A 12,940-nucleotide genomic window follows, 5' to 3' on the forward strand; every position below is an offset into this window, starting at 1 on the left:
TTTTAGATGCAAGTATGATAACTAAAAAAAATGTTCTCTGTGATACGTGTGAAAATGAACATGAACATGAAATAAAGGTTGTGTGATGATTGTGAAATTTTACATGGATATGTGAATGTGTAGGAGTAGCGTAAAATATTGATAAAGTTTTGAAATAAAAAGCATGAACTATATTTATGTCTGGATTGATTATTTTAAAAGGTCATTTGTGTGGTTGTTGAATGATGTGACATTACTAGTGATGTGTTGAGAAATTACATGCCATAAAAGACGTCGTTTGAAATTTACATGTAAGGGCATGTTTAAAAATGTGCAAGTTTTGTGTTTAAGCAACAAATTCATTTATATGATTATATGAGGTAGGAGTTCACCTTAAGGAGAGGAGTAGGGATTTGAAATTCATAAGATAAGGCTATCATTTAGAGCTTGATGGCTTGCCTTGTTTTCATTGTCCCATTTGTTTTTTGAGGAATTGTCCCATTTATTTCTTGAAGGACTTGAATCTAATTAGTTTTTACCTATTCATGGGAGGCTAGCTTAAGGGTGTAGCACCCTATAATTTTTATTATTGGGAGAAACTATGACTCATAATTGGGTATAGTAGTCTTAGTTAGGCAGCTCATCATAAGTGAAAGGCTTAAGTAGTTTGATCAAATAGGCAAATTCCACCAAATAGCCAATAGTTTCATGTTGAAGGTATCAGGAGAAGATAAAGATGGTATTGATCATACATTTCTTTATATGATCACATAGTTATTATTATTGTGGTTTTACATAACTTGATATAGGCACATGATTATTAGTATTAAGTTTCCTTATGTGTATCAATAATTATCATTGATGTGAGTGTTGTTGTATTCTTGTGTCCGACCACATAGTTGTTAGCTTTGTGGTCATAGCAAAAACTTTGAAAGAAAAGGTTAAAAAATCATGAAATTGTGTATATGATGCTTACATCATTATAATCGATTGATATGTACTTATATATGTTAGATTGTCCTTAATTTTTGGGTGGTTATAGATACTCAACCTTTTGCTCTCTAATATTTACAAGACTTGGGTTGAGCCAAGATAAGAAAAAAGCACCAAGGGCTTAGGATATTGGTTCCTAATCTGTCGGCATCTATTGTTATGTAATGTGTATTTTGATTTGATAATTTTCAACTAGGTTATCATATTATTTTGAATTACTTGTACTATAAGTTGATTTGATTTAAATATTTATTTTAGACCTTGATTTGTATATGACATGTTTGCAAGTCTAAATAAGGCCGAAATACTACAAGTAAGAAAATGTGTAAATGCATGAATGTGATGGTTTATGAGTTGATTTATGAGAATTTGTCTCACCTTTTTGTTTTTATGATTAAGGGTTTGAGAGTTAAAAATGTAATATTTGTATTACTGAAATGTTGTGATGTGTTATGCAAGTCTTTTCTACTCTAATGAGTGTGATATAAAGGTATTTGTGGGTGTATGGCACTTGGTAGAATATTTAGACACCCTAATAAAGTTGTAAGAGTAAAGAGAAATGAGTTTGCAAATGGATGTCCAATTTTTTAATGAGAAGTTATTTGTGAGTGAGATCAATGCCTTTAGTTAAAGCTCTGAAGGAGTTTTTTTTTGTGAATATCTAAATTACCTTAATCAGATATTGGATGAAAAAATGGGGCAAGTCAAAAGTTTACCTCCGTTGCTGTCAAATGACAGCAATAGTATTATTTAATTTGTGAAATGCGTTGCGGCACATGACACTGAGAGGATTGTACCATAACATGTGGGAGGGATGTTGTGGCATACCTCTGTGTCTTTCTACTAAATTGTATATTTTAACTCAAATACAAATACTTTGATACAATTAGATATTTTATGCTTTTATAAATATTTTTTCTTATTTTGGTTCATGAGAAGTATTTTATAATGTTTTAAAAGTTTGAAAATTTGGGACCATTTATGTAATTTTACAAACTTAGTAATCCTCTTGGATTAATTTCATGATTATCTTGATTTTGAAGTTAAGTAGAGATTAGTAAGGGAAACCTTACACTTAGCTCATCTACGAAGACTCCCAAAGGAGATTCCTGAAAAAGTTGCTTCAACCTGATCAAGATTGCATCCAAAAAGCTATCTCACAACTCAAATCAAATTCTTTGACTCACCTTATCTCTACCTACTTCAATTATGGTGAGTCCACCTTTAAACTTTAGTTTCTACTTCTCTGATGTCTTTGTTGTGTGCATATCATGCACACTTCTCTTTATGATCTTCTCCACATTATTCCCCTTGATTCCAATCATCTTACTTGATCCCAGTGTGATTGTGCCTCTGACATCTTTAGATTTGATACTCGAGACAATCCCTTTTCTTATAGTGATTCCCTTAACTTAAGCCACATGTGCTACTCCTTTTCTAAACTTGACCAAGAGCTTTATTGTTATCTTCAAGAGTCTTGCTCTAAATTACACCTTCCTTATGGTGCCACTATCAATTTTGCTCTTTGCTTCATTGCTACCATTGTGGGAGTAGTTATAACTTCCATTATGGTGCAACCTATGTACTCATAATCATTACTACTGTTGCTTCTCTTGTTTGGCTTGCATTCTCTCATTTAAAGAACCAAAAGAAGGAACTTGCTTGATGGGTGCAACTTGAAATAGCTTCGAGGGTAACGTTTAGGACACTTAACATATCAGATGGGGTATGGTTTAGTCGTTTAGGACACCTAATAGATCAAACTAAGTCATGTTCCTCTACTTCTCAATTAGCACCATTGTTTAGGCACAATGACAAATATAACCCTTCAGCCTAACATTTCCTTCCACGTGTGGTATGTTAGCTTGGCAAATTTTAGTCAAATCGTCTTCTCTCCCATCACACATAATGGTCAACATTCCAATACTTAACAATGAGATGTGAAGTACTAAGAATTTGAAGGTTAGAGGGAGATTTTGCACAATATAAGAGCTTGGAGTGTAGGATGCTGTTAGTACAATAGTTTAAGAAATATATTGCTCATTAACCTTATATTAAATAATGTCATGTTACTAAATAATATGCAAACAATAAGCTATAATGAGCATGAAATTAAAGGTAATTAATACCTTAGCTATTAATTGACATCCGTCATGATTAATTGTTTCGCAAATCATCTCCTTTTTCTCAAGTATTTTATGAAAAAGTTCAAGAGAAATAAAAAATAGGATAACTAAAAGGCTTGGGTGAGCAAAATCAAAAGGGAGAATGACAAAGAAGTCTCAAGAGGATCAATTAATTTAAGTTAGGTCTCAAGTGTCAAATTTTAAAAACATGCAACTCAATTTTTTAATTTTGCAACCCCATTGTGATAAATTTACAATTTGTATTCCAAATTTTAATAGGAAAAATAATTTTTTATTTTTCAACTATGTTAAAATTTGAAAAACAAGTTACAAATTTATCATAACGCAATTATAAAATTGAGAGATTGTATCACAAATTTTTAAAATTTGACATTTAAAACTTAATTTGAATTAATTAATTCTTTTGAAACCTTTTTATCATTCTCCCAATCAAACCCACTTACAAGTTACAAGGAAGTTTACATATTACTAAACTACAAGATCATTGGCTCTACCATTTCAACACATGTAAGTTACCTTTGATTATTTTAAATATAGACTAAGAAAATTTATCAAGGTTAGTCAAGTTGTTAAGCTTTTCAAATATTAGCCAAACTTTTTAAAATCAGCCTCATTAAATTTGGTTTCTCTTTATTAATTAAATTTATCTCAAGTATTCTTCATTCTACCAACATAATTATTGGTTCATATTTAATACCCAATCATATTTTGTACATGGTTGTCTCTAAACACTTGTGAACAGTCAAATGTGTAACAAGTTTTATATGAAAGGAGGGATGAATATCCTTTCTCGTATTGCAGCTGTTTTAATCAACATAGCCTTTTAATCTCTTAATGCTAAAGTTTTTTAAAGGGAAAATGATAATAAATCTTCTCGAATATATAAATAATAATCTGATCTTTTGAAGTGCCATAATTTAACTAAAATCTCTAAAAATTTTTATGTTAATAAATTTTTAAGTGAAAAGAAATCCTCAGGGATTTTTGTGTCAATAAATTTTTAAGTAAAAAAATTATTTTACCCTTATTGAAAATAAGAAGCCTCAATCACAAGCTTTGTTTAAGAAATAATAACTTTTATTATTTAAATTGTAAGAGTTGAACAAAAAATCACAACTTATCAAATGTAATTTTTATTATTAAAAAACAAGTTATCAAAATAAAAAACCTCAATAACAATTTTTATTTAAAGAATAATAACTTTTATTCAAAGAATCGCAAGAATTAAATAAGAAATCATAATTTATCAATAAGGGTAAAATAATATTTTCAATTTAAAATTTATTGACACAGAAGTCTCTAGAAATTTTTGTGAAATTTCAACATTTTAAAAAATTAAAATGTCATTTATATAATTCGAGAGAATTTTATTATTTTTTTTCTTTTTCAAAACGTAAATAAAATACTTTTATTATTCACAAAATCAATCGGCCATTAAAAAGATTTAAAAGAAAAAAAGAAGATCCCAATGCCCCTAAAACGATCAACTACGGTCAACAAATCCGACAGAAACTAATGAAATATATGAGCATGTTTTATTTACATTCCTATTTTTTATTTTTAAAAAATATTTTATGATATAGTTTTTAGAATTATTTTTCAAAATAAATTAAAAAACAAAAATATATTTGGTCATGTTAATTTACAAATAGTTTTAAAATTTTAAAATAGGCTGATAATAATGACTGTAAGCAATTAATGATGGCTTATGATAAAAATTATTCAAGCTAACTATATTTTCCAATATCAAATATAGCGTATTTTGAAAACAAGAAAAATAAAATAAAAACAAGTTTAAGATATTTCTATTTTTTATCTTTAAAAATAAAAAAGAATTGTTTTAAAAATAATTAAACCTAAAACACTTATCTAAATGAGTTTTTAATTTTTTTTATTTTTAAAAATAGAAAATAATTTTTCAAAATAGAAACCAGATAACACTTTAAGTGTTTTGATAAGTTCAAATTTAATTAAAAGTGTGTCATATAGGAAACTCATCCCTCTCGTGCTATCCTTGTAGGCCTTGACTTGAGATTCATTTTCGACGCTCATCATGGTGATGAGATCTATACCATTTATATTAAAATTTGGATGGTTTAAATTTAAAGTTTTATTTTTATTTTTATTTATTAAAATAAAAATTTATAAAAAAAGTAATAAGTCTTTTTATCATCAATTTGGTTTAGATTTAATTTGAAGGGTTTAATTTAATACTAAATTTTTATAATTTTTAGGGTGAATGACAAGTAAGGGCCTCATAAGTATATTAATATATCAAATTAGGATTTTTGAATATTGACATTTTCAAATTTTAATACTCCTTCTCTCATATTTTACTACTAAAAATCTTAATTTGACATTAACGTTCTTACAAGGTTCTTATTTATCATTCTCCCTAATTTTTATATATTGACTATCAAAATATACTCTACGTTTAAAATTTCTAACTTATAATTTTTTATTAAAAATATTTTTTTAAAAATGTGCCAGTTTTATATATTTTAATTTTTAATATTTTATTTATCAAAATAAAAATTATAAAAAATGTTTAATATTAAATATGGATTGCACAAATTACAACTGGATAATTCATATATAAAAATTATAAAAATTTTAATATTAAATTATACTTCTCAAATTAAATCTAGACCATGTTGATGGTAAAAATATTTATTAATTTTTAATAATTTTTTATTTTAATAAAAAAATAAAAATAAAAATAATATTTTAAATTTGGATCATTTTGATTAAAATTTAAATAGTTCATACCTCATTACCATGATAAGCACCCAAAGTGGACCATGTTTCCCTCTTCCTCTGAATTTGATGTTATTAATATTATTTTTTTAACCTGATATTAATTTGTCATTAAAAACGCACAACCATCCTGCCACATTATATTTTTACTGCGCTCCTGTTGCATTCTGTGGTCTTCATATTTGATGTACAAAACTCGCGTGTCAGTTTTGAACTTTGCTCGAACCATTTTTTTTTTTGGGGAAAAAGACACGTTTCGATTTTTAGATCTCTTTCTCAAGCAGATTTCACTTACGTGGTGGGTTAAGCAGAAAATTTGTCAACAAATTCCAAAAGGTGCACTCTGAATGATGCATTTGCCTACTAATTCAAAAGCGTATCTTGTTGCTCCCGCTCGCTACTGATGATGGTTCCTTCTACCTTCCAAACACCCTTCCTCCCTAATGTTTCCACAAACAACAGTCAACATGATCAGCCTGGCATCAATCGCGTTGAGAATCAATTATCAATTAATATATATATATATATATATATATATATAAACTAATTAAAGAAAGGATCATCGTATGCCTTTATCTCCAACCTAGTTAATCCTTTTTTCTAATTATTTTCTTTTGGGTAATTAGATCTTAAATGTTCATGCTTTAATGGAGATTGCTGATGAGTGCGTGCGTGCAAGTGAATAACATGTACTCGTACGGATCGACGATCCCATTCTTCTCCCACATGAACACTTACTGTAGATCTTGCAAATTGCGACTATTGATCGATTTGTCATCGTTAATATGTCTGTCTCGCCTTGCCTGGGTTTATTTTCAGTCCAAAAATCATAGGCCGAACCACACATTCCAGATTATGAAAACATTGTCTAGTGATTTGTAATAATTAACATGCCATGAAAGAATCGCGGTTGATAATTAAGATTACACAATCTCAAAAAGATTTCTCTCAAGATATGTTTAGCCTGATCAAGGGAAAAATCTAGTCTGAGAACATAAAAACGCTGGGTGTCCTATCCTTATCTTTGGATATTTAATCAAACCTCAGGAACCTCGCTACCATGCCAAGTATAACTCATTTATCGCGGACGATTACCAAAACCTTCGCTGTAAAGTTGACAAAACACGCCAGCATACTCCCTTAAACGCGTGAAAATTGCCCCTAACCCAATTAGAAACGGTCATTTCCTTCTCAAACAATGGAAAAAAAAAGAGCAAAAGATTGTGTTTTTGGCTACCCCCACCTATCCTCCTGCATGTGTGCTGGCGATATTTCCCAAAGTTAATTGCAACACCAACACGGGATCCGAACAAAACCTTAAAATCAGAAAAATTCAAATTACAAATATGAAAGTGGGGAAATGAAAAGTGAGTTAGTAGTGATCACAAGCATCCAACAGTAACAATCAACAAGAAGTATATAATATTGATGATGAATATATCAATCTTTGATTTCATTTCATCCATCAACTTGGATAAGAAATTTTGAATTTAGTGATCAAGCGCTTCTAATGCCTGATGGATTGATAATGATAGTTTTCGGCAATTATGAGAGTAAAACACCAAGATTTTGCATGGGAAGGAGGGTCCATGGCAATTGAATAACGCGGTTTTGGAACGGAGTACGTACAGAGAGGCAACAGCTGTGATGACATCTGCAAATGCCCTTCACTGTTCGGTTTATTTGTTGACTCTGTTCTTATTTGTTTATTTTTTATTTATTTCACGCTTCACTTTTTTGTGCGCAACAGCTTTTACTTAACCTGAGTATCCAGGAAGCTGCCTCCCTTATTTATTTTTTCATGCTCCGAAGTCCTAAGTACGTTTCTTTCTCCCCAGCTTCCATCATCATTTGGATTAATCAATCATATGGGTCTCCTTCCGTGAATAGTAAAAAGAAAATCTATAAAATCAAATCCTGTCGTTGTCCTCGCCGAGTTACAAATTTACCCTTGCACTTTTCGGTTTTCACTTCAACCTTGAGGAGAGAGATTGGGTCTCAACTGGGGAACAAATCAGACGGCGCCATATTCATAATGTACTTCAATAGTTCAATGTATGCCTCGTCACTGGTTCGCAGAATTCGAGTCTTCTTGTTTAGTTAAGGTGGTGTGGCCACATATTTAATTCTTAGTTGTCCTTGCCCCGTTGCTCGTAACTCGTACCAGTATTCCCATATCATAAAGTCATGGGTGCATTTACTTCTCTCACCGGCATGCTTGAATGTGTGTGTATATATATATATATATATGTCAACATTTTTCTCGCATTCATGCAATTGACTAAATCAAAAACTCTTACAGTAGGAAACCTAATGTACTTTCAATTGACCTACAGGTTAATTTGATTCTGTTTTTGGTGCAATAACATCAGGAACAGTGAGAATGCAATATGAAGGAAGCTTCGGCAAGAGAGGACAGAGATGTCATTTTACGAACCTCATTGAATATTAAAATTAATAACCAGAACCCATCTGGCAGTGATGTCAAATCTTGAATAAGGGCGAGCTCAGGGATTAATTATTAATAAGCTATCTTCGAAGGCAAGCCTCCAGGCTCCATCTATAAATATGGGACCTTTTCATCCTCGCCTTCAGCTGCGATCTGATACGTTGGGAAGGGCAAAAACATTAGAGGAAGAGAGAGCCAAGAGAGACTCGTTGCAGTTTGCATACACTCTCGTCAAAATCACTGATTTTGAACTAGATGGTGAAGAGAGAACACAAGATCCAGGAGAGGGCATCGAAGGGGAAAGTATGCGTACCAGATGGGAAGAAGAAGTACAAGGGAGTGAGAATGAGGAGCTGGGGATCGTGGGTATCAGAGATTAGGGCACCTAACCAGAAAACAAGAATATGGCTGGGCTCTTACTCAACTCCTGAGGCAGCAGCCAGAGCCTATGACGCTGCACTTTTGTGCCTGAAAGGCTCCTCTGCAAATCTCAATTTCCCTTCTTCTTCTTCGCCCTTCAATATCCCTCAAGATACTCTTCTGTCCCCTAAATCAATCCAAAGAGTAGCTGCAGCAGCTGCTAATAGTTCCGTTGATAATGTCACCACCCTGCCTCCTCCTCCTCCTGCTTCAGCCTCTTCCTCATCAGTATCATCTTCATCAATGGTTTCCTCTCCCTCTAATCTAGTTGATGATGACGCTTCATTAATCTCATCCTTTAAGTCCTTCTCTAGGTATGATCACCCGAATGAACCAGTGCCTGCGACGGAACCTTGGTACGGCCTTGAAGGGCTGCAATCCCCTAAATATGTTGATCAAATGCTGAGTAGTGCTTCTTTTGATTTTTATTCACACCAGCTGCTCGATGATTTCTACGAAGAAATCGACATCAATTTGTGGAGCTTCTGCTGAGAGATTTTCAAGCCAACCCAAATTCCTTCCCAAGTTCTTATTACTGACTGTGACTAAATTTATGTCATATAAATGTTAAAGAAACTCATGTAGAGATAAGACAGAATTTGAACTCTAATGTGAATTTCTGCACACTTCAAATCGTGTATCATTATTGCTGCTTCCTCTATTATATCAATGTGAGAAATGATTTTCAGGGGAGAAAACAAAAACAAGTTAATGCCCATCAATGTCCCGGTGTTTAAGTTTTCAAGCCAACCCAAATTCCTTCCCAAGTTCTTATTACTGACTGTGACTAAATTTATGTCACATAAATGTTAAAGAATCTCATGTAGAGATAACACAGAATTTGAACTCTGATGTGAATTTCTGCACACTTCAAATCGTGTATCATTATTGCTTCTTCCTCCATTTTATCGACGTAAGAAATGATTTTCAGGGGAGAAAACAAAAACAAGTTAATGCACATCAATGTTCCGGTGTTTAAGATAATCTTATGAATATTGTTCAATTCTATATCACTATAGAAGTGGAAGCAATGTTAGGGTCCTGTGAGAATGGTGGGAAAGCTCCTTAGTTGCACGACGAGATGCCAGAGAACCGTTGTCTACTACCGCGTGCCAAAAGAGCTGCTGTTGATCTCAGATACAGTGATCAGAGGGAACCGTTGTACAATGTGGAAACTTGAAATTATTGGAAAGCGTGTCTTTTGTATAGCATTGTCTACTCTCCCAGAAGAACGTGGGTTTGTGTCTCGTTGTTTGGTATTGCCTTTCTATGTGCTTTACTTGTCTAATTAGAAAATTAAAACTGGGTATAAACCCTGCTTAGTTGCTTGGTTTCCGATTATTCTTTCTTTTTTCATTTTAAAAAAACACAGAATAGAACCGGATGGGTCAATCAATATTTCTCGCTTGGGGAACTAATGTATTAATTAGAGATAGAAGAGATGTCTTTGTTGTTCGATGAAGCAGCGGATGCAGTGGTCAACATTTTCTGAGGTATGACTTGCTTGCATCGCAAGTCTTTCTTTTGTGTTTCATGCCGAGATTGTGGTGTTGAGAGTATAATATGCAAGATCGTGTTCTTTACAAAAATAAGAAGGGCAGACAAACTTTGACGCTTTGAGGCCAACTTTTGAACCCGATCATGTGTCCGAAGCAGATGGTTTTCTATAGTACACATGAACTGTCCCTATGTGAACTTGGGAAGGGCATGGGGTCCCATTCTCCCTTGTTCTTTTTACACTGCATCTGGTCTTAAAAGACAAAACAAGTTGGATTCCTTCCACCAGCTAAATGCCCTGTGACAATGAAAATTTTCAGAAGATAGAAAACTTTTGCTTTTGATTTCTATAAGTTGCTCGCTGATATGGGGTAACAAGGGCATAGGTGTTCCTTATCTTCCTACTGCAACAACGAACTTCTTCTCTTTCCCTTTCTGCACATGAAAATGCAATGCAACAAAATGACAATATCACAACAGTGGTGCAATTTCAGACACAGCATGTGATTCCAAAACCTCAGTCAATCAGAGATTAGAGTAGATCTGTTTGATGGTTGATGTTTTTGTTTAATCTGAATGCAATTGTCCCCAACAATATAAGATCAACACCTCTTTGGCATTATGCTAATTGTTTATTAAACAGTAATACGATCCTACGCCGATACAAGCTTGGAGATACTTCCCGTATAGAACTAAGCAATAATGGTCTTTTTTTTTTAATCTATGACGCGCTTTCCAGGAAATGGTGTTTAGGATGCTGATCATTAAGCCTATCACCACATAAAGAAAGCATGGATTAGAGCAAAGAGAATTATATTCTTTATGAGATTTCACGTGGGTTCACCGATTTCTCACATGACAATAGAGGGAAAGAATATAATGTGCCCACAAAAAGGAAAGACTGTGGTAGCAAGGGTTGAGTCCGGAGATCCAACATACAGCTTGAGTTAACTGACGCAAGCTTGGCGTTATATTAAAACATCAATTTGTGAAGGGGTTAGTGATCAATATGAAGAGCTAGATTTCAATATGTCATATTAGATTCTGTCAATATTAAAAATACTGCGTGCTCTTTCTCATTCTAGATGTGCCTCTAAGGTTTGGTACGGCGCCATTTGTAGAGGCCAACCCATCGCATGATTGCATACATAAAGGAACGATTTTAACTTTTAAGGGCGAAAGTTATAACATTAAATTGGCACCAAGAATGAGGCCCACTGTACAATGTCGCACCTATTCTCACGTACCCAAGCCCACAACATGGAAAAATGTCAGGATTCTGAAAAACAGCACACTCACACAGTTTTAGGCGCCTTGCATGCCATCAAAATTTAAAAAGATAAAACCAAGTGGATGAGATATAAATGATATTAGTTTGGGCCCCTTAAAAAATTATTTTAAGATTTGATTGTTAGAGGTATATGTAAAAAAATATTATGTAAAAGATAACAACTCTTTAAATAGTATTCAGATTTTTTAAAAGATTAATTTCATAGCTGTTGACTATGACAATACCTTGGGCAACAAAAAAAAAATTAAAAGGATAAAGATACAAACTTGGCCTTTAATTATTTTTTTAGGAACACTGAATTGTTTATATTATAAAGCGGTGTGAAATAAAATTTTAACTTTAAAAAATGAAACATTTAGTGACCTCCAATAATTTTATTTAAATGATGTTAACTTTTTATGTGGGGATTGCAATTTTTTGATTAAAATGACACATGACACTTCACCGTAGCAAATAAAAGTACAAATCTAGACATGAACTATTTTTTAAGAAATACTTGGCAGCTTTTACTATAAAACATGGATTATCCAATACTTTTCTATTAATTGTAACCAAACATCATTTATTTTTAAATTATGAGATTTATAATGCGTCAATTTCTTTAATTTTTTTGAATATGTTTTCAGTCTCAACTTGAGAAAAAGATATTTAAAGAGTTTTTACTTAAAAATATTTGCAAGAATGACGCTAATGAAGTAGAAGAAGGTTAAAAAGATAAAGTTTTGTTAAAATAATTGCAGCAATTAAAGCAAAGTAGCAGTTTAAACTATAATGCTACTATACATGGGAGAAACTTGATTTAAGCTTAATTTAAAATAAAGCAATTGAATTAAGCTTCTCCCGTGCTTAGTAACATCATAACTCAAATTGCTACTTTACTTGAATTATCATGAAAATTTAAATGAAGGCTTGTTTTCTTCCTTTTCTTCTTCTACTTCATTGACATCATTTTCGTAAATGTTTTCAGATAAAAGCTTTTTAATTTTTTTTTTCTTAAGTTGAGATTGAGAATCAATGTAAGAAGATTGGAGAGATTGACACGTTGTAAATTTTATAAGTTTGAAAATAAATGACATTTGGTCAAAACTGATGAGAAAGTGTTGGATGATATGTTTTTTATAGTAAAGGCTATTCGGTATTCCTTAAAAAATAGTTCATGGTCAGATTTACATATTTATTTATTGAGGTAGAGTGTTACATGAAATTTTAGTCAAAAACTTATGGGCCCCACACAAGAAGTTAACCTTCCTTAAATAAAAATTAACGGAGGTCACTGGATGCTCCATTTTTTAAAAATAAAAATTTATTTTACAACACTTTATAATATAAGCTATTCAGTACATTTGAAAAAATAATTGAAAGCCAAATTTACATTTTTACTCAAATTTAAAACCACAAGCATAGCCC

General features: G+C 32.1%; 1 protein-coding gene across 1 annotated transcript; it reads left to right on the forward strand.

Annotated features, from left to right (window-relative positions):
- Positions 1 to 8,459: 8,459 nt before the first annotated feature.
- On the forward strand, positions 8,460 to 9,378 carry LOC129303981 (ethylene-responsive transcription factor ERF013-like). Its single transcript, XM_054943588.1, has one exon. The coding sequence runs from the start codon at positions 8,581 to 8,583 to the stop codon at positions 9,235 to 9,237; it is 657 nt and encodes a 218-aa protein (XP_054799563.1). The 5' UTR covers positions 8,460 to 8,580; the 3' UTR covers positions 9,238 to 9,378.
- The last annotated feature ends 3,562 nt before the right edge of the window (positions 9,379 to 12,940 follow it).

This window comes from Prosopis cineraria, unplaced genomic scaffold (assembly GCF_029017545.1).
Source record: "Prosopis cineraria cultivar Desert tree isolate PC_DT_omini unplaced genomic scaffold, ASM2901754v1 PC2, whole genome shotgun sequence".
NCBI lineage: Eukaryota > Viridiplantae > Streptophyta > Magnoliopsida > Fabales > Fabaceae > Prosopis > Prosopis cineraria.